The sequence below is a fragment of the Miniopterus schreibersii genome (assembly GCF_964146895.1).
Source record: "Miniopterus schreibersii genome assembly, chromosome: 15".
Lineage (NCBI taxonomy): Eukaryota > Metazoa > Chordata > Mammalia > Chiroptera > Miniopteridae > Miniopterus > Miniopterus schreibersii.
Genome location: NC_138115.1, coordinates 27,719,246 through 27,742,403, shown reverse-complemented (window position 1 = coordinate 27,742,403; position 23,158 = coordinate 27,719,246). Strand labels below are relative to the sequence as shown.

Genomic DNA, 23,158 nt, shown 5'->3' with positions numbered 1-23,158 from the left:
CATTAACTGTATTGTTCAGGAAATAAAAGCAAGAGAAAAGTCAGTGCATGTTCAGTACAGACACAACCACCAAAAGCCTAACCATATAGTACACATCAGCAACACGTAACTTTTTCCTTTTCGAGTATTTTCCATTCGAGGTTGATGGAATCCATAGATCTGGGACCCACAAATCCAGAGGACTGACTGTATTTGCTATTATTTTCTGAGTATATTGCTCCACGTGCAATGCATAGCATTTCACATGAATAATCACATTTGATCTACAAAACAATCCAGGAAGGTAAAACGGTTATCATCACATTTTACAGATGAAGACAGTGAGGCTCAGAGAGGGTAAGTGACTTAGGTGTTGTCCCACACGGCTGGGCAGCAGTGGAGTGAGGGCTAACGCAGGCTGTCTAGCCCCAGAGCCCAGGAGTCGAAGCCACAGAAGCTGCAGATAGCTTGACTCCGTTAGCTACTCAGTTCCATCAAATAACTACAGCTGATTATTTGCGGATTCATGTTTGCAAATTTATCTACTCAAAAAATTAATTTAACCCCAAAATCAATACTCAAAACTCTTCTTCAATTATTATTTGACAGGTGAGATATTTGACATGGAAAAATTTGAGCTGCTGGAGGTGCATGCTCTCAGCTGAAGAGAACAGGTGAGGTTCCTCCCTCTTGTTTCAGCTCTACTTTGACCGGGATTCCTTCTCACAATATATTTAGTGCTATGTTTTTCACATTTCTGTGAAATACATTTCTGTATTTAAAATGGTCCCTAGCCCTAGCTGGTTTGGCTCAGTAGCCAGAGCGTGGGCCCATGGACTGAAGGGTGTCTGGTTCGATTAGGGCCAAGGGCACGGACCTCGGTTGCAGGCTCAGTCCCTAGCCCCGGTCAGGGTGCCTGCCGGAGGCAACCAATTGATGTGTCACTCTCATCGATGTTTCTCTCTCTCTCTCTCTCTTCCAGTCCCCTTCTACTCTCTCAGAAAAGCAATGGAAAAAATATCCTCAGGTGAGGGTTAAAAAAATAAAAATAAAATAAAATGGTCCCAAATCCAAGTGCTGAAATGCTGTCCAGTGTTTCCAAGCCCAAAAAGGCTATTACGTGCCTTATAGAGAAAAGCATGTGTTAGATAAGCTTCATTCAGGCCTGAGTTGAAGTACTGTTGGCCACTAGTTCAATGTTAATAAATCAACAATAAGTATTAAATAGGGTATCTTTAAACAGAAGCACACATAAAACAAGATTATTTATTGATCAGTTGATGAAAATGTGAGCAGAGGCTTGCAGGAACCTAACCCTGTGTTTCCCCTAGGGGCAGTGATTTAGCATTTGCTCATTTAGTGTTCCTGGTGACTCTACAGAACACAACTACTGAGATTAACAAGTATTTCATCTTGCCTCATAACAAGTGGTACCTAAATTTCAAATTAAAGCAGCAGTGGCACCTTGGGAGGGCCACAGGATGAAGCCCTTGTATCTCCAAGTATTTCGTGGCTTAGGTCCTGGAGGCCCTGCCTGGCCTACCTGCCAGGCCTGCCAGGCAGCTCCCTCCTCACTTGCTTTACCCTCTACAGAAGGAAACCTGGCTAATCAGGAAAGAAACTCCCTCAAAAGGTAAACAGTGAGGAGAGTGTACATATGGTGGAAAACAAATGGGTCTTGGTACCATGTTGTGGAAATTATCTCAGGTAAGTAGATAAAGGAGCAGGGTGAGCCCAGGTGGCACTGTGGAGTCCCCTCCTTCATTTCATGACCCATTGGTGACGTGCGTACCAGCCTTTCCGAGAAAACTCCATCGCCACACTCAACAGTCTCAGAACTGTGTTGTCCTTCTGTCGTGCGGTGTTCTGTGCCAGCGCTGCAGCCCACCATGGCCGTGACCGCCTGCCAGGGCTTGGGGTTTGTGGTTTCCCTGATCGGGATTGGGGGCATCATTGGTGCCACCTGCATGGATCAGTGGAGCACCCAGGATTTGTACAACAACCCGGTGACAGCTGTGTTCAACTACCAAGGGCTGTGGCGCTCCTGTGTCCGAGAGAGCTCTGGCTTCACTGAGTGCCGAGGCTACTTCACCATGCTGGGGCTGCCAGGTAAGGGCTGGAACTGGCAGGCTGGTGGGGGACACTGGGCCTCTGCCTGGGGCACCACCGAGGGACTGCTGTGGAGGCAGAAACAACAGTCCTACCACCAAGGTCAGAGCAGGACTGCAGGAACCTTAGGGACAGGAGCTTTCTGGAGCTGTCAGGATCCCTGTTCCCCTAACTGGTTGGTGCCCAATTCTCCCCAAGGGGCACATTTTTAAAATAACTTCTATGTAAGAATGGCACTGAATCTCAATCACACACAGTACCAGAACTCAGGAGGCCCAGGCTTTAGCCACTTCCTCTTTTAGCCCCAAGATTCCCCTTCCTGAATTGGGGACTGTGAATCCATCTCCAGGCCCCTTTCTGCCTGGTCCCAGATTCTAGGGGGATCATGTCGTAAGTTATATGAATGTCTAACCACTATGCTGTATTCCTGAAAATAATATATTGAAGGTCAACTGTAATTGAAAAAAATTTTTAAAAAAATAAATTTTAGAAGGAATAGATGATGTTTAGGTGAATAATAGCACTTCTGTGTAATGGAATACTAGTAGGCTCCTATTAAAATACTATTTTGCTCATATCAAATTAAATGTTTAATATTAAATATATTAAATGATGTATACAAAGAGCTTCAATTGCCCATGTATGCAATTAAGTGAAAAAAGTGAAACATCAAATGGTATAACCTCTTAATCAGGTAAAAATTCTTTACAGAGAATGGATAGAAAGGAAGTATTCCAAATATTTTGTCTAGGATTTAAGATTATGAGTGATTTGTTAAAATTATCACTACTTCCAAATTTTCTATTATGAGCACCGAAAAATGAAATCAGAAACTAGGGGTAAACAGGGTGGGACAAAAGGAGGTTTATAGCTGTGAGTATGCAAAACACAGAGTTTATTCTTTTATTAGTTATTTAGTTATTGCATTTTTTAATGAACAACTGTAAACCTACTTTTGCCCCACCCTGTACAATGTGGTAATAGACTTTTAAAATTAATAGATGCATCAATTATTTTTCTTACTAATATGCTAATTTTACTCCTCTCATATTGTATTTTATATTGCCAGTTAACCACGATTTTTGCTTAATCACCATATAGGTTTTTATATTTATATTCCTAAAAAGTGGTAAAGCGAAGGTGGTGGAAATGTCTTCTCTATTATCAATAAAATAATACAAGCTCCTGGAAATTTATAACTTGAAATGTTACTGCCAGAACCATATGTAACCCTGAATACAGGGATGATTTTCCCTAAGAAGTCAGCAAAACATTTTGCTCCATTTTAAAGGTGATTAAACCAAGTTGCACCAACATTATTACAATGTTGTTAAAAAGAATCAGAACATAAATTATTATTATATATTATTATAATCATGAATTATCAGTATTGTTAGAGATACATTTAATATGTATATTTTTAAAACCTATTGCCATGAATAAGGAAGCCAGCTTTTCCCCTGTAAACTCCACTCACTCTTTCGCAGTGACAGCTAGGGCAGTGGCCCACTCACTTCAGAGCACAGAAACTCACCAGGAAAAGAAAAATCCCATCTTCCAGATGTTTTAAAACATGTCAATATTTATTTCACATGAAAAAGCCTGTAGACTTACAATTTCTCTCTACTCATTCAGTATTCTGCCTAGGTAGAGGTGACTATTATTTAAAATTAACTTTTCCTTCTTCCAAAAAATAAAGTCACTGTCACCATTTCAAACAAGAAAGAAAGCTTAATTCATTATACCTGAATAATATTTTCCCTCTCTTGAAATTTTGCATAAAAACATTTGCATAAGGAAATGGTAGTGAGAAAGATAAGTTATAATAACCTATTTTTTTTTAATTTTCCATTATCAGTTTATTATTTTGGTGGTATTATAGTCAATGTATTGGGGGGTTATTAGAAAAATGTCATAAAATGAACAACTTGAAACAAAGTCTTATAGATCTCTTTATGAATAAAAAGCCTGTGTCTTGGTTGCAATAAGAGTAAAATGGACTTTGCCCTCAGAAACAATGACAGAATCATTCCTGAATTATTCCAACATTTTCCAAGCTAATTCATCCATCCTTGTCCACCAGCAGAGACCACGTTTTAGACTTGGTTGCCCCCTCCCCACGTTTTAGACTTGGCCTAGTAGCTCAGTTCAGGGAATATAGAGCCACTGACACTATTGATCACCTTAAGTCTCTTGTTTACTCTCTTCTTTGGGGTTTTCTGCCTCATACTTCATTCTAACCCTGATCACAGAACCTAAAGCAAGGTGTGCAGTCAAGGGAAGTGCTGGCTCCATTCAAATTAGGAAGGAGACCTTTCATATTTGCTTTCTGTGTTTGCTGGGAATGAAGCTGTAAGAGCAGTGGCTGGGTGCACCCAAGATAACATTGAAATGTCCAGATGCTCAGGCTTGTTTCCTGGAGAACGTGTACAGGTTAGAGATTGAGGCCTGTGTGTGTGTGTGTGTGTGTGTGTGTGTGTGTGTGTGTTTCAGGGCCTTGAAATTCAGATTTAGAGAAGTTCTAATTAAAATGTATCTGAATTCAGAGGCAAGACACATAGCTCGATTAGTTCTCTAACAAAATCAAATTGTGTAGACAAAATGCAAAGGCCAATCTCTGGCCAAGTCTCTCTTTTGTGTGATTATATCATTCCAGATACTTTTATCAATTGCAGTGAAAATTTTTTTGCAAAATGTAGAAGACAGTATGTAAGATGTGAAGGGGCTTTGAAGTGTCTTAGTTTAATCCCCATGTTACACTGTGACCTGCAGGAGCTGAGCAGTTTGCCCCAAATCACCCAGCACACCATGTGTTAGTGACAGTGTCAGGAGCAGATCCTAGGTCTCTGGGTAACCAGGTCAGGGTCCAGCTAGCCTGGGTCCCTCATTTGGCCTTTGTGGAACCTTCTGTGACTGCCATGTGGTCTTCCCCGTGGTTCCTGTGGCATGAGTGAAAGCATGACATGCAGGTCAACAGGATGCTTCACGTCTTTTCATCCCAGTTCCAATACCTGTGAACCAAGAGCATGTCTCTAGGATTTTACTTCCTGTTCACAAAAGTGGGGACAACTTAGTGCGCCCCTGGCTCTCCCTGCGGAAATGGAGAAAGAGCACCAGAGAGGAAGTGGAGGTGGGAGCTCCACCTTTGCCGATTTCAAGCATCTGTGGTTCTCTACCTGTACCTCACTTGACTCAACCTCCAAAAATATATATGGGGGGGGTGATAATAAACACTGCCCTACCCTTTTCTGTGAGATTAAAATGAAAAAATATAGGTGAAAAATGGCTTCTGAGTTGTGAGGAGAAGATGTGAAAGTCTGGTTTAAGATGGAGATTCCTGGGGGTGAGGTCAGCCCAAGTGGTTTCCTGAGATAAGCAGAGCTTAAAGGAAGGGCTTGTGGGGGTTCTCAGGGGTGGACAGTCGGCTTTTTCCCCAGATGGTGGCGTGCTGGAGGCAGAGCCAGGGCCCGGGATGCGGCATGGCCTTGGGGGAGGGTGTCCACTCAGCCTTCTCTGCTCTCAAACCACCTGGGCCTGCGCAGATCAGCAGGACAAGTGCCTCTTGGGGCCGCTTCCCTAACAAATGAAAAAATAATGCCCTTGAACCAAGAGTGAAACTGAACTATCTAAGGAAAACACTGTGAGCAAACACCGAGAGCTGAGGGGAACCATCTGATCAGAGCAGCTCCTCTCAGGAGCGAGGTAGGCCCGCACCTTCCACGGGAGGAGGCGGCAGCTGGTCCCCAGGCGGCGGCCAGAGCGCCAGAGGCCCAAAGCCATGTCCACCACCACGTGCCAAGTGGTGGGCTTCCTCCTGTCCATGCTGGGCCTGGCGGGCTGCATCGCAGCCACGGGGATGGACATGTGGAGCACCCAGGACCTGTACGACAACCCGGTCACCTCGGTGTTCCAGTACGAAGGGCTCTGGAGGAGCTGCGTGAAGCAGAGCTCAGGGTTCACCGAATGCCGGCCCTACTTCACCATCCTGGGCCTTCCAGGTAGGTGCCCGGCAGGCCCCGGGGGCCCCGCCAGGTGAGGGCAGGAGGCGCCTGTGAGCGCTCACTGCGGCCGGGAGGAACCTTGGCGCAGGGCTGGCTCAGGATACAATGCGTGAGTAGGAGGAGGTGGCTCCGAGTGAAAGGGGGCGATAGTCATCGGGGGGAAATCAGGGCATTCGCACTCAAGTCAAAGGAACTGGCAGTGAGGAAGCAGGCCGTGAAAAGAGTGGGTCTATTGTAAGGGCTGCTCCTGACACCAGGACAGACCAGTGACCCTCAAGGGGAAAATTGACTGTGTGCGTGTATGTGCATGTGGCTTGCTCCCGCCTGCACATACATGGGAATGAGGAAGTGGGGTGATGACTATTTTCTTACAGCCGAAAAAGTTGAGTTCATTTTATTTTCGATTCAATTAAATTTTTCTTTGAAAAGTTGGGTCTCTGTAGGTGCTAAAAAAAAATATTGCCTTTAAGTTATAGTCTTTTTCTGCATTTGTGGTGAGAAGTTCAGGGATGCACTCCTAAAAAAACAATGTATATCAGAATATAATTATATAACTGTGTACTGTAGCTTTGCCAAGCTGACACATAAAAGTAACCATCACAGGCGTCAAGCATGAATGTGTTGGGACAGGGAACCGTGGGTGAATGCACGCTTCACTGAATGAAACCCAGGAGGGCTCGAAGTCCTGAGCTTCCCTCCTAACCCCATCTGACCTCAGCTTTCCTCCATTTTGATGGCCTGGCCCGCTTACTTTGGTTCTTGTTTGCTCTCCCTTCGCCTTGTCCTTCTGGATCAGGAGAAAAGTGGCAAGTGGGTTGAACTGGAGGGCAGGCTTCACCATTCCTTGAATGCCTGCAGCTCTCATGGTCTACCTCCCAACATTTTTCACTTGATTCCCATTTTCATGATTTGGTTTCTGCAGCTTAACTTGCCTCCCTGTTTGGACTATAGATTTCTCGTCAGGTAGAGAATATTTGAACCTTTCACACTCAGGGCTCAGGTATATACGGTACTCAAAGTACATCCGGAGCATTAGAGCTGTGCACCACGAAGATGCTGGCAAAAATTATTCACCATTCTTCAGTGATTCAAGATGAATCATTTATTCTAAATGATTAACTCATTTGTTCACCTATTTTTAGTCCATCCATAAAAAAATCTTTGATTATAGAATTATAATTACATTATAATAATGTCAGAATTTGAATATAATTATAAAAGTGATATTCTTTCACCCTTGAAGATGAACTAAATATGATCATAGGAACTTTGCATTCTGGATACTATGGGAGCTCTGCTTGTGTTGAAAAGAAAAGAGAAAAGAAAAGAAAAGAACTACTGGTTAGACTTAATTTTTAACTATTAAATGAAGAAAAAAGATAGATCTCATATTCAAAATTAAGGCACGACATCCCATGGCCTTATGCCCAATAACCTCCTCACACAGCTTCCCACATGTTACAACCTCCTGCTCACCCTTTATCTTTCCATGCGTGGAGCTCCCAAATATTCCCACTCTCCCAAATGGCCAAACTCCATTGCTGCCGCCCTCATCCGCCCTTCCTGTTTTGTCCAGGGAATCTCCCCCCTCCCCCTGGACGTTTCCCCTCTCCGCAGAGCAAGGTCCCCTCCCTCTCCCCGCCAGAGCTTGGTAGGCCCCACGCCTGTCTGGCCATCCAGCCGATCAGCCCCTCTCCTTTTTGCCCCTTTCATCTCCCCTCCCACTTACACTTATATCCCCCTTCCCTGGAAAATCTTCTCTTGATTCTGGTCATTGTCAAGTTCTGTCTCTCCCTGGGTCACTGACAACCAAACTAAAAGGCTAAATTTTTCTACCACCTCCCACTCTCAACCTTTCTCAATCTGGTTTCTAGCCTTCGTCTCTTTGGAGTGTTTGCTCCTTTGACTGTGGCAGGTTGGTCGGGCAGAATCTTCCAATTACCAGCTCCCAGTTCTCAATTCTCATCCCCCTAGATATTTCAAAACCCAAACAACTCTCCTGGCTCCCCATTTTCAGCTTAGTCAGGTGAGGACATGACAGCCTGACACCGAGGCTGTCCTACATCCCTCGCCTACCTTCCCTGACCTGTCTCCTTCTGTTTGCCTGCTCCCAGCCTATGCCTCTCCCTGTCCATTTACTACACTCTGGGTTTGGTCCTGGATACCCATTGCTCCCACTGCCCAAATGCCCCCGTCTACCATCCCAGCTGCCATCTCCATAAATCCTCCCACGTGCGAGGTCCAGTTCAAATACACCTCTTCCCTCAAGCCTCCTCACATCCCCATATTGACTGGGACCCCACAGGCCTCTGAACCAAACTCAGAGCACTCTGATAGCATCGAGCATATTCCCCCTTCATGACTCTGCTCACAAATCAGAAAAGCTGAGGAACTCCAGGCAACCACCACGAAGGTGTACCCCACTCCTGCCCATCTGGGTCAGGGAAACAGTATTCCACCAAAAGCCAGGAAAGACATTTCTTGGGACTGAGTTGGCAGAAAAGGGGATAATTTATATCTTTTATAATCTGTGGCCACAGAGAACAGCTTGGATTTTAAAACAGCCAGTTCTCATGCAGCAGGAGTGACTACAATGTACACTGGCATTCCAAAATGCAAATATTTGTTGGATGACTTAAGAGGTGGCTGGCTGAACTAAGAGATGGGTGGAATATTACCAGGAGGAAAAGATTAAAAAGAAACTCAAAAAGCCGAAGGCAGGAACATAAGGAGATGGAGTAACCAGGGATGAGGTCAGGGAGGTCTTCTGGATACTTGTGGGGCTCCTAAGGGAGATGAAAGGAGCAACATTAACCAGTCAGGACCTAGGACCCGGAGGGGACGCAGCCATCAGAAACAGGGCTGTGGAAAGCATCTGCTTGAGCATGACAAGGGCCTGAGGAAGAGAGACTTGAAGCAGAGGAGCTGGGTGAAATGCCTAGAGATAGAAATGGAAGGGTTTGGGGGGTTTTGACCTAGACCCCACAGGAGTAACCCTTCAGCTCAGAAGTAAGCTTTAAAGTGCTATAAAGGCATTTGACAGATACCTTTATAATGCTTCAGTTATCAATAGTCACTACCAATTATTTAATTCCTCCTATGTATAAGCTCTTTCATGCAAAATCTCACTAAATTTTTCACTCATCTGATAAAAATGTATCATGTTTAATTGGAACTTACAGTCATTGAATAATTTAATTCCATTCAACTAGCTGTACTGTGTAACCTACAGATATATTAATGAGGTAAATGGCTTTGGTAGCAGGATGGCTTACCTGTATATTACCAGCTCTGTATCATTTATAGCCCAAGATTCCCTCATTGTATTCCAAATAGTCAATGTAGCATGTAGTTCTCCAAGGACAGCATACAGAAATAAAAACAGCTACCAGTTAGTGGGCTGCACATCAACTCTCCAGCTGAATCTTCACAACAATATAGGGAAATGTGTATTAGCTTTATTTTTACAAAAATGGAAACCAAGGCTCAGACAGTGGGTCAAGGTAACAAACATACCCAAGCTCCATGGATAGAAGATGGCAGAAGCAGGATATGAACCCAAGGCTGACAGATTTCCAATCCTGTGTCTTTCCCTGCCCATGCTCAGGCTCTATTTCTATGTTCCAGGTAGAAGGTGCTGCCTTTAGAATTGAAGAGATTGATCTAGGCTTTAGTACAATAAGAATAGGGGTTACATCAGTAACCTTGGCCATTTATAGCAATATCATTAACAGTGCACAATTAGGAGTTCTAAATTTAAAAAGTGGAGGACTTGTGTGTCATTCCCATTTCCCCTCCCTGGAGACAGTGGAAGGAAAAAGGAAAGGTCAGTCAATGAGCAGGTGAAGAAGAGGCACAGAAACCTGGCAAACTTATGTCCACGGCTCCACGATGACATCATAATCAAGTAATGCTTTTTCTAATGTGTTTGCAAATATTTGGACTGAATTCAGCGCAGTGGCAGGCCCAACAGCTACAGGCAGGTGAGTTGGAATCAAGGGCGCAGCTTGACTACCTACATCTCTCTCTTTTTTTTTTTTTGACCACCTACATCTCTTGACCACACTTTCCCCATCTGGGAAATGCCTCACTATAGGCATTTGTGTTACAGTGCTCTGTGACCCATTTACAAGCTCTAGCTCTTGGTGTCATTAAATCATTACCATCATGTCTACACCACCCAAAGCTCTCAAACATTTCATATTTCAGATTCCTTTTCTTCTCCAAAATCAAACACCTTTTATGAATCCAAATACCCAAAGTAAAGATTATTTACAGTCGGTTTTTTCTCTCTTTCCCTTCCATCCCGCATTCCGCCTCTGTTCTGAGCAGGTCACAGGCTCTCAGACTCTTTGCAGGCCCCGAGGGTTGTGATTTTTTTCATACAACCGGCTACATCTCCCCCGTCCCACCCCAATGTGAAAAAGCCACAACCACTGGAGAGCTAGGGAGTTTCTCATCAACCTGTCAATCATATTTACACACATAGGAATGGATTTTAATGAAACCACATTTAACGCAGAGAACAATTCCATAAGATCTAAAGCAAAAATCCTTCAGGGAAAAAATTATGAAGCTGCTCTTCTTAAGTATCCTCTCTAAAGGAGCTGTCTTGTTTGCTTCATCTTAAGATTGGCTGACAGTTTCACATAAAATCTAATGCTCATGATCCTGTGAAACCAGCTTGTCTTTCCCTAGTGTCTGGTGGAAGAAACTGGCCCTAGGAGGTAAGATGATTATAACTCAGTTATAAAGTTGAAATAAGATCTGGGGGAGCCTCTTGGCTTTTGGTCAAGCTGCATTTCCATTCTTCAAAAGAAAAAAAACTTTAGCTTTTTTAAATATGTAGACAAACATCTAAATGTGTACACACTATTGTACATTGAAGGAAATCCCACAGAGAACTGAGAACACATCTACAAAGCCCATGAGGACCTGTATTATAGGTATAAAAATGAGGCTGCTTGCCTCGATTTCTCAATGATCAAAGCTATGTAGACCTAGGAATCAGGATGCTTCCTCAGCTTCTGGTTGTGAAAGTTGTTCCTTTGATAGTGGGGAAGCCACCCACAAAGCATCATGCCCTAGCACGGACTAGTCACTAGAGGGGCATCATTTCATGGTGGGGACACCCATTGTCAGAGTTGTACAGTTGGACCCCACCTTAGGGTGAAAAGGAAGGGCAGTGAGGATGAAAGCCACCTACACTGCCTCACCCATCACCTCCCCTGTCCACTGCCAGACGATCCTGAGTCCATTTTCCCTGATCTTTCTTCCTTCCTTGGTTCAGGATTTTCTTTTCCTTTTTTCTCAAATCTTTTTCCTTTCTTGCCCTTCACACTCCCTCACCCATGGCGTTTTCAAATCCTCAACCATGTTTTGTCACCATGTGAGAGGATTCAGGTTTGTACATAGTTAGTACAAAGTCATGAGGGGTTGGAGAGAGGTAAATTCTTTTTAGCGAAGGGAAGGGAACTGATATTTATGGAGCCTGACTTAGTTCTGTGCTGGTGCCAAATAGCATCTGATCCTCACAACATCTCTATGCAAGAGATATCTCTATCCTACTCTAGAGTTGAGGGAATGAAGCTTCAGTGAGGTTAAATGACTTGCCCAACAACTTACCTGGCATCGCATCATTCTGTAGAATTTCACAGGACACAAAAAACCTTCATATTGGTTCCCTGGGATCTATGGAAAACCTAGGCCTTTTGCCTTGCTCTGAAGGGCCTTGCCCCTGAGGTCTGACCTCAGACTTCCCTCCTCTGGCCTACCCTCCTTTGGACTCCTCCACCAATTCTTTCTACCTCCAATCTGAGGCCAAGCTATACCTGAAGGTATGGGTCCTCTCCCCTCCCTGGCTTTTAGCTCCTGGTGACTTGCTGTTTCATCAACCCCACCCCCACCCTTAGCAAGCTCAGTGATGTCAGCCACTAGGAACTCTTTGCTCTCAACTCCCCACTCTCAGTATCTCCTCCTGAGCCCTTCTGAAGTCTATTTTCCCAAATTAAACAACTGAAATTTTGTTATTAAACAAAGGAAAATCTCTAGGAGTGGGGCCAAAACATTAATATTTCTTTAAAAGTTCCCCCAGGAGATGCTAAGGTGAAGCCCAGTTTGGGAACTACACCTGAAGGCACCTGGCCTATCAGTTCATTTCAGAAGAATAAGAAATTTTGCAAAAGGGAGAGAACACTGAGTTCCCATTTTTCTGTTTGCTTCTATCAGCCCTGAAACCTGCCCACCCTTCATGTCTGATAATGCCTCATTGTTCATTAGAAAGAGTGCTGTAGTCACACCTTTGGTGCAGGGAATCAGTCTATAGAACCCGTTGACTCACCTGTTATCAACTGATAAGCGTATGCCTCTGTTCAGAATATCAAATAAGAAACAGAGTGGCTAAAAGAGAAACCTACCTCCTTTAGAAGCAGTTTCTCTGATTACTGTGTATGGAAGAGGGTTAGAATCCCAGGTGGTAGAATCTTCTAACTGGAAAGGAAGTTCAGGTCACAACCATTTATCTCCATGGTCATTACTAGACATGGAGAGAGTCTAGAAATGAGTGATGGAGAACATTTCCCCCTACTTCCTGGCAGCTGCCTCCCTCCCAGCTTCTACTCTCAGAAGAACCTCCCAAGGGGTCTCCAAAGCATGGAAGACCTTGGTCCATCCATCCAGGCCTAGTTGTGGCTCTGACAGTGGTCCCACAGATATGAAACAACATTGTGTCTTTCTAGCTGCAGGATAAAAGAAAGGGATAAGAGTAAGCTAGGAAGATATTCCAGATATGAAAAGGAGCTCAAGGTCAGGGTGGATCCCTGGTTCAAAGCAGGTGTCAGTGTTCATCAGAAATCTAGAGATCAAGAAAGAGCAGGACAGAAATGAGTACTTGTCATGTAAACCTGACCCAGCAGAGACAGGAGAGCATCTGAGAGCCTAAGACAAAGGCTGACTGGGACAAGTTGGCCAGGGCTCCAGTACCTAGGGGCTCCTGTGGCACACCAGAAGCAACTCTCCACATCAGGCAAAACCACGGTGCTTTCCCACCTGCCAGCATTGCCATCCCTTCTCATCCAACAGTGTCAGGGAAGGTCACATACCTCAGCCATAGCCACAGTACACACATGTTACATTTTCAGGAACAAATATTAGAATCACTCAGTCCAAATAGATTCAATGACCCCATTCTTGCCAAGAGTCTGAGAGATAAGTGTAATTTTTGATAGCATAAGAAAGGAACATCTTTTGTACTACTTGGTTAATTACTGTTTGTTTGGTGGGTTAGCTAGTTGGGTGGTTGATTGGTTGAGCACATAAATATGTTTTTGGCTATGAGAGTACACCAACATGTACTGGGTAAATACAGAAAGATGTAAAAGAATACACAAGTAGGTGACACATGCTTGCATTGACCAATGAGGGAATGGACAAAGTGTTTATTACCAGTATCCTATGGGTCCAGCAAAGCCATCAGGCAAGGCTTGGGAGGTGACATGCTAGAGCCCTCCTCTATTAAGAATGAATTTAGGGACCACTCCAAGGACCTCGTTAGTTCTCTTTGCCTTAATGGGGTTACCATGGCTTTAGCATCAGAATTCAGCTGCAAGACCAAGATGATACTGTTATCAATTCTCCCAGGAATGAATGGTCAGATCCCAGAGGATTGATCCACACCATAAATCAACACATCTGCTCTGGAAATATAGTTGCTAATAGGACCAAGACTGATAATGGCTACTTGTAGAATTCTCTTCCCAGGAGAGAAGCAAAGTTAAAATCAGAAGTTTCTTTAGAGAGAAGAGAATCAGAACCTGGTGAATAGAGGCCAGTGGCACAGAACCAGAGTAGCTACACAGGGGGATACCTGGTGAAAAGGGGCCTCCATTCCTCAGACACTGCAGAAGGCTCTTTAATGAATTCTGCATGATCTACCTATCCTTTTTCAATATATTTCATTGATTGCCAATTCTTCCATCTTGACAAATTGCTTTGTGATACATACCTTAGAGTGAATAGCTGGCAGCTCCACTGGTATTGCCCATACTTGAGATGGAAATCTTCCCAAAGAGATTGGAGAGAATTCCCTCCCAGGGCTCCCTTGTCTCTAGAGTCACATTTATAAATAATCTCCTGGGACAGGTTATTCCCTGAGATAACTTTTGGAGAATATTCCTTTATACATTTTTAGCATCTATCTCAGAGGATGGCATTTTATGGCCAAGTCTCCAAGTTTGGAGGATACATTCTTTTAGGAGCATACAGATCCCTGTACCTTGACTGCAGCCAGACCTCTGCCGGATATTCCAGGATAAGGTGCCTCAAAGCAGTGCATTATGATGAGAAAGTAACCATTTTGAGACAGTTCTGGGTTTGACCCCAGCTCTGCTTTTCTCTTGCTATGTGTCCTTGGGCAGGTTACTTAACCTCTGAGTTTCAGTTTCTTAAATTATAAAATAGAGATAATGCTATTACCCACATTGCAGGAAGTTTTTGTGTGTAGGGGGTAAGTTTTTTAATGTCTGAAAAAGCCTTTAATAGCTTTCAATCAAAAGTAGCAATTGCTATGACAACTAGAGTTGGATGGAGCATTCTGCTTTGCTCCACACAGCTCTTCAGTCCTGCTCTATTAGAACTCCCCATGCTAGGGGCCTTTCCCTCTGGAAGATGCCAAGGACTCATTTTCCTTCCTTCTGTAAGATTCATTATGCTTGCAGTGGGCATGTTTACTGACTGTCTTTCCCACTTCGCTGGAAGCTTCATGAGGGCAAAGACCATGTCTGCCCTCTTGATTACTGCCATCTCGTGCCTAGTCATGGGGCTCAACAGAAAACTGTTGAGGTCAGTCACTGCACTCTAAGGACACCTTAGAAACCACTTGGGGCATATCTGAAGGGGAGGTCACTGTAGGAGAGTCTCAGCAAGACCTACAAATTCCATTGATCCTGGAAAGGAAACTGCTGGTAAACCATGGTCATGTTGAAAGTCCTGAGATTGATATAGTATCTTTTTATATGTACCCAAAACCTATAGCTTGCCATGACCTTAGTAGTCCCTTTGGAAAGAGGCAGAAATACAGTGCCCTTACTATATCACTTAGTGACCTTGCTTCCTAATATGCTATAAATGAATACTGGGTTTTCCTAAAGTGGACACAACTATATGAAACATTGAGTCCACATGGAAAGACTAGAGAAAACAGATGGTTGGGGTAGAAGTCAAAGCAACCCAGTTTTACTATAAGGTCTATCAATAATTTTTAATGTCACCTTAGTCACCCCATTTCCCCTTTCCAGATCCTCAGAATATGAAGCTTTAAAATGAAGAAATGAAATAGATAAATTCCATGGGCCCTCCTAGCTCCAACTGTCCATAATTTTCTCATTCTACAGGCATTGCATGCATGCCCTTCATCAATCAGAGGATTGTAAGTGATGGTTCTGCAATTCCCACAATTCCACATCCCTTGACAATAACAAGGTTCACATCATGGTTTATGGACTTGCTATTTCTTGGAAGTTCAGTGCTGGTTGGTTGTGGTTGCTTGGTTTTATTAAACCAGAGCCTGATCAATCATGTTGAGATGATCCTGTCTGTCTGCTTCTGTCTTGCCCCTTGCCCCTTGCCCCTTGCCCCACAGCCATGCTGCAGGCGGTGCGAGCCCTGATGATTGTGGGCATTGTCCTGGGTGCCATTGGCCTCCTGGTGTCCATCTTTGCCCTGAAGTGCATCCGCATTGGCACCATGGAGGACTCCGCCAAAGCCAACATGACACTGACCTCCGGAATCATGTTCATTATCTCAGGTAAACTAGGAGCCTGGGGCTCCTGCTGTCAAACATGCTCCTGAGAATGTCAAAGTAAAATCATCCTGGCAAAGGAAACACAGCTTCTCCCTACTGAGCATGGCTTAGACATAGTTCAGAGCTTTTCACACTGGGATTCAATAACTGAGATTACGGCCCACTTGCACTCTACAGAAGTATCATAAGTGCTAAGGTCCCTCTTAGCTGCCACCCAGTCTCATTATAAGAGGTTCTCAACCCTAAAGTAGTCATGTGACACAACCCCTAAAGGCATATTATTTTGCTAAGATTCTAAGAAAATTATTTTACAGGAGGAGCTCTTAACATTGTCAAAGAACCAGGCCCCCAAATATTTGTACTATTAACCATTGGTCCCAAAATGCATGGAAAATCTCTTTCTGCACATATACAAATCCTTTCACAACTAGAGAGATAAGTGAGTCTAAGTACCTAGCACAATGTCTAGTACACAGTGGGAATTCAATAATCAATGCTTGGATTAACTGTCTGTTATAGGAATGGAATGTTCTGTAGCCTGTTCACCTAAACTCATTTAAGTATACATTGCCTCAGAAACATTACGATGACTTTAAAGCTGACTCTGGAGCTGTCTTACTCTTGGTCCACAGGTCTCTGTGCAATCGCTGGAGTGTCTGTGTTTGCCAACATGCTGGTGACTAACTTCTGGATGTCTACAGCTAACATGTACTCCGGCATGGGTGGGATGGTGCAGACTGTTCAAACCAGGTAACCTCCTAATCTAGGTCTCAGGATTCCATGGTGATTATTGTTGTAGAAATCCCATCAAACACATATGCCGAATGTGACTGCTGGTGCCTGAAATAGCAAAAATTTATCAGACCCAACCATGCCATATCATAAGTCAACAATGATCTGTAAATTCATAACCTTCATTTCAGTGAAATATCCTTGGTGATATGACTTGAGGCTGATCTGACATTTGCATTGAAATACAGCGACAGTTCACGATCTTTATCTAACGCTCTTACACAGGCCCCACTGTGGTGGCCATGAAACAGGCACTAGTAACCGAGGCATGTAAATGAACATCAACCCACATCTCCAGACCATGGTGGGAACCTGGCGAGGGACAGGTAAAAGCTTGAATGGAAATGAGCAAGATGCAGTGTCAGTGAGAAAAGTAATGTTTCATTCTCATTCCTCTTGACTCTTTCTCTCGTTCATTAATTTATTGATTCTACAAATGTATTGAGAACCTACTGTGGGCCAGGAACTGTTCTGAGTGCTGGGGCTAAACACAAAGTCCCGTTCTCATGGAGGTTACGGTGTAGCAGAAGAACATGAAGCCCTGCTATAATTTCATATCTGAAGGAGGGCAGGACTTTTAAAAGATGAAAAAGCAATTCTGAAATGTGTCTTCATTTAGCCACTTCAAAGGGACATGTCTCATAGCAAGAAGGAGCAGCAAAGGAGAAAGAGCTTGTTCTGAGAGTGCAATGTAAATATTATAACTAAGTGTAGCCACATTATCCTGGGATGCAGACAGGGTACAAGGACATGATGAGCCCATCTACTCTCTGGCTCCCTGAAACTCCTGTCCCCATCCATGTCCCCCCTTTGCTTCAAGAATGGGAAGGAAGTTATCCCTATAGATGCCGTCATCCACCTCCATGATCCCCTCACGTTCTCTTGGTTACAAGAGCAACTTAGGAGTAAGTTGACTGACTCATCCTGGTTTGCCTGGGACTTACCCAGTATTATCATAGAAAGTCCCATGTCCTAGAAAGCTCCTCTGCTACAGGCAAATCCACCTTGTCTACAGTTTCTATGTGCCTAGTGTCATTGTCCCTGCCCAGAGGAGCTACCTACCACCTACCTGATACCCAGAGCTAATGCACGCCACCACCCTCTTACACCTTCTCCCTAGAGCCTGCCCCTGTCCCTTGGACAGGCAACTTCAGTCCTAAATTTGAGACCAGAGGATTCTGGTTGGCCTCCTGAACTTTTTCCTCCAAGGATGGGCAGCATTTTTTCTCTATCTGTCTTCTCTACACAGCACAGCTGCCAAGAAAGATCTTGGCAGTCAATTGGTAAGGCTTTGGTTCTAGTGCCTTATTTAGTCCCAGTATCCCCTCTTTCTGCCCCCCCCCCCAACTCTGCCATTGAGTGTAATACTGGCAGAAACTAAGTCCTGGGCCGGAGCTACAAACTGTGCCCTTGCTCTGTATACAGCCTGAAAGGTGTTTTGTATTAGCCTACACATCTCATTTTATAAGCTGAATTATCACCCACTTTTAAAAATTAGAATTGTCTCAGGTTGGGTTGCTCAGAAACAGATCCTGAGGATCCGTGTTGAGTGATTTATTAAGGATGGGGAGATAGGTTAGGGAGTGGGGCAAGCAGGACAGAGAAGGGGGTGATCTCAGATGAAGTCCTGGACTCAGCCTGGTCCTAGGGAACTGTGGGGTCTTGCATATCTCAGCTCCAGCCAGCCTCTGTGCATGTGGGGAAAGTGGCTCCAGTGACTGAACCGAAGCCAAAACTCCAAGGAGAGTCCCAGGGACCAGCAGGTAAAGGCAAAAGAACACAAGAGTTGGAGGAAAGACACAGAAATGGCTAAATGGACAGAGGGGACCTGGGCAGAGCAACATTGTACAGAGATTTCACACACATGCACGCACCTGTTTTTTTCATCTCCTTATAAAAAAAAAAAAAAAAGAAATCTGGCAGTACTGGGCCCTCACTCTCATATGGCAACAATCTCTGTAGCTGAGAGGCAGTTGCCCTTTTAATTGGGGCTCACACTCTCCAGGTTGCCACAGTCCCTACCACTCTCAAATGCCCGACTCTGAGGTCATTTATCATAGTTTATGGTTATGCCCCCCATATAATAGAATTAAGAAAGTTACTCTATTACACCCAGCCCACTTTGCCCATTTAAGTTTCTTACTTGTCCCAGATAGGTATATAAGTTTGCTAACCTTGATCAAGAGTGTCTAAGTTGAGGAAGGAGACTCATTTCTCATGCACAAAGGACAGTAAAGTTTAATGATTAATAGTGAGGTTTATGGAAGCAGGGTGACCTGCATTTGAATCCTGGCAATGCCATGTTCTTCCTGGGTCCTTGGAAAAGTTAATTAACCTCTCAGAGCCTCAGTTTCCTCATCTGTAAAATGGTCACATCAATTTAGTTCTTTATGAAGATAGTCCTCCTACCTGCACAGATGGTTGCCAGGGTTACTTGAGGTAAGTGAGATGAATGCCTCTTGGCCCACAGTAAGAACTCAAGGGACCAAAATTCCTTCCGAAATGATAACTTGAGACTGATTCTCTCAAACTTCTCTGATTAAACTGTCAAGACACTTCCCTTTGGTGATAGGGAGGGAAAGGAGATTTCCTGAGATATTTCTCTGAGATTAAAGATTTATAATTAACCATATGCCTCAGTGATCTAAGAGGTCCCAGAATCCCCCTGCTGCTTTTCTGATTAGCTTCAGTCCCAATGCTGTTCTCCAGGGCCCCTGGTCAGCTGGCTATGCCCGAAGGCGGGTGTGTTCAGGGGATAAGGGAAACGGAGAGGACGGGCATGGCCAAGCGCAGTGGGTTGAACCTAGAGAGCTGAGTCGACAACATCCACAGCCATCATTTCCCCACGCAGGTACACCTTTGGTTCGGCTCTGTTCGTGGGCTGGGTCGCTGGAGGCCTCACGCTAATTGGGGGCGTGATGATGTGCATCGCCTGCCGGGGCCTGGCGCCCGAGGAAACCACGTGAGTTTTCTCCATCCTCATGTAATCAGACGTTTGATCCGACTCCATTTGAACATATCATTTGTAGCCAGGATGATCAGTCTGCGCATATGGAATAACATTGTTGAGAATGAACCTTCTCTTTTATCAGGAACAGAAAAAACAGAACAGGAATATTTCCATCTGAGCAGATTTCGGTGTGTGATCCTACTTGCAGGCAAAAAAACCATCTCTGGGTTCCCCCTGGCTCCAGTGTTCTGTAACTCAATGGCCTCAGCTGGGGGCAACATATGAAGACACTTTGATTGTTACGATGTTGGTGTGGGGGGCTAGATGATACTGGCATCTAGTGGGTGGAGGCCAGGGATGCTGCCAATCATCCTACAGTGCGCAGGCAGGCCCTCAGAACAAAAAGCATACATCCCAAATGCCAGTAGCACTGCTGCTGAGAAACCTTGCTGTAACTCCATAAATGGACCCAGAGTGGGAAGACCTGGATCGCTAGCCTATCATTTGCCCTCTCTGCGCCTCTGTTACTGCATCCATAAGCTGAGCCAATTAGAGGAGAAGGGCTGCATGGAGGTTCCTTCCAGCTCACGAATTCTGTGATTCCTTGACATATCCATGTTCCCCTGGATATTGGTCTGGGTTCAGCTTCACTTTAATTGATTAACAGACGGAACTCAGTAGTAGTAACTACCAGCTCTACTACAAAGCAAGAAATTCTGCTCCATTGCAGAGGCCAAGGACCAGTGTCCCAAAACCTAGAGTGACCAGTTCTCTCAGTCTGCCCAGGCCTAAGGGTTTCCTGGGACACTGGACTTTTGGTGCTAAACCTGAGGCATCCCAGGGTAAATGAGGTGCTTAGTCCTCCTGCCAAATACATCTATGGTCATGAAATGTTTCTTTTTCTTTCAGCTACAAAGCTGTGTCTTATCATGCCTCGGGCCACAATGTCGCCTACAAGACCGGAGGCTTCAAGGCCAGCACTGGCTTTGGGCCCAACACCAAAAACAAGAAGATATATGAGGGGGGTGCCCGCACAGAGGACGAAGTACAATCTCATCCTTCCAAGTATGACTACGTGTAGCACCCCAAGACACCTCGGCATGGGCAGAAGAAAACCCCAATAAGAGCTCACCCCAAAAACAAGGGCATTTTCCCTTGATTCCTGAAGGCTTATGACTCTCCGCTGGAAGTTAGAAAAGCACTGATTTCACCTATGGTGAGGCCAGATGGTCTTAGCCAAGGTCTCTGTCTCTAAATATTCCATCACAAAACAGCGAGTTATCAGATATGAATTAGAGGCTGTAACTCACATTTCCCAATGCTCTATTTCTCTTTCTTTTTACTATAGCCTTTCTAATCTAATGATAGCATGTGAATTCCTATCAGACGATTTAGACAGACTCTCCCTCCTCCTTCTGACCAATAGCCCATTGATGATCTATTTCTCAACTCATCCTCCAGGACAATTCAGAAAGGGAAAAAAGAGTCAGTCAAAAGACATAATTTCCTGCTATTTGATTTTTGCCTCCTCCACCCCTAACTTGGTTACTAATAAACACTGATTGAAGAAGAGGTGAGAGGGAAAATGTACTTGTAATGTCCCTAGCTCACTACCTGAGTTTTCTTACCCTGTAATCTTCAATGTCTCCAGGATCAAAGTGATTTCAATTTGAGGAAACCAAGCCTTTCCATTCCTTTTGGCACCTGCTAATTCCAGCAAGACTCTCCCAAGGGTTCCTGAGCCCTCCACGGTGGGTCCCCTTTCTGCCATAGGCCAGAAAGTGTCCTTAGGAGAGTGAGAAGAGGATATATGTATTTTTTGCTACCCAAAATATATTTGGTATTCTACGTATAGTTAGAATAAATAATGTATTAGTAAAATGATACACTGTCTCTGTGAATTAGCCTCACGTCTACCCATAGACAGAAGAAAATGAAAAACTAATTGCTTTGATGTCTATATTGTACTTTGTAAAAAAATCACACTTAAGGTCAAATTTCATAAAATGCTCATTGATCCTAATTCCCTTTGAAGTCTCCAGGACTCGGATTATAATGATAGAGTCAGTGTAACCCATGTAAAAACCAAATAATGGAACACAGCAGGTTCTAGGAAGTGAGTTGAAACTAGCTGTTTTTTTTTTAAAGCGATGAGCCTGAATTTTATGTTATGTTTCCAAGTGCTACATGTCCACACTCATAGGGCTGTGGCCACTGTCAGTTGACAAGAGACTTACTTGGCACTGTGGTCGGCTTTGTTACTCTGAGAGCGGTTGCCTTCACTAAATTCATGTAGAGTGGTGAGACCACTGAATGTTTAAGAATCAACCAAAAGCTCATTGCAGCCACACACACCTTCCCTGTGTTTACATCACTGTTCCAGCAAGCCTAAATTCCTTCCAGGCCACCAGAATTCCATCCCAGCCCCAGAGCCAGAATAGGCCTCCTGGGAAACAGGTATTGGTAGGGGTGGGGGTGGGGATCTGACCATTGGGTTATTATTTGAGGGGGGAAAATGTCCTCCCACCAATAGTGTGTATAAAAGTGACTCCCAAGGTGATAGGTGACTATTCACAGGGGTCTTTAGGCTGAATAGACTATATCTGGGGAAAGACCAGAAAATGGCTCAGTAAATAGAAAGCAATTGTGTTCTCTAAAAGAGAAAACAGTAAATTCAGAGGCCCTTCTCACTGAGATAGCAATGGTTTTAGACTAAATCAAATAGAGTGCTTACGGAACTCATTGTCTAAGATGGGGTAAATGATGGACACATAAATCAATTCAGGAATAAAAAGTGGGGGTGGGGAGAGAGGAAGCTGAGCAATCTAGGGCATAGAGATTGTTAAGGGTCCTCAGGATTTGAGATGAAGGGCTTGGGGTACAATGAGCTCTCTGCCTCCGACCACCACCAGAAAGACCCTGGTTGGGTGTGAGACACTGGGGTGTGGCTCAGTTGGGTTTTTGATTAACATATTCTCTGTCCAACACTTAATTGTTTAAAAGTCTCCATGTAGTTAGATTGTGATTTGTAATTTTTTTGTTGCTCTCTCTTATTGTATATGCATTGAATATTGACCTGCATGTTTTGTTACTTAAATATTAAAAACACTTATCTCACATTTGAACAGCTTCTGTTCTTTTTTCCTAAGCTTTTGGAAGTGGAGGTGGGAGTTTTGGCACCTCAAAGCTGAGTGCATCTTCCTGGAGTGTTTCTGTTGGCACTGAAATTCCTGCATTCCAGGAAACCCCTTAGCCCCCAGCAACCTAGGAGATCTGGTCACCCTATGCCAAGGCTATACAGCTAATAGGAAAATATTCCAACCATGGTGGGTCTGGCTCCACATGTCACTCTCTTTCCACCATACTAGAGTGAATCCCACTAAACAGGTAAAATACACATGGAAGGAAGGAAGGAAGGAAGGAAGGAAGGAAGGAAGGAAGGAAGGAAGGAAGGGAGGGAGGGAGGGAGGGAGGGAGGGAGGGAGGGAGGGAGGGAGGAAGGAAGGAAGGAAGGAAGGAAGGAAGGAA

The 23,158-nt window shown here is 44.3% G+C and overlaps 1 protein-coding gene across 2 annotated transcripts; it reads left to right on the top strand.

Annotated features, from left to right (window-relative positions):
* Positions 1-1,868: 1,868 nt before the first annotated feature.
* Positions 1,869-22,752, top strand: CLDN18 (claudin 18; the record flags this gene model as incomplete). Of its 2 annotated transcripts, none has more annotated exons than XM_081159507.1 (5): positions 1,869-2,088; positions 15,727-15,891; positions 16,521-16,638; positions 19,532-19,642; positions 20,540-22,748. In XM_081159507.1, the coding sequence occupies 5 exons, from the start codon at positions 1,869-1,871 to the stop codon at positions 20,709-20,711; spliced, it is 786 nt and encodes a 261-aa protein (XP_081015633.1). In that variant the 3' UTR covers positions 20,712-22,748. The 2 variants fall into 2 exon arrangements, with proteins under 2 accessions (XP_081015633.1, XP_081015632.1); XM_081159506.1 differs by lacking the exon at positions 1,869-2,088 and adding an exon at positions 5,697-6,086 and having other exon boundaries at positions 20,540-22,752.
* Positions 22,753-23,158: the final 406 nt, after the last annotated feature.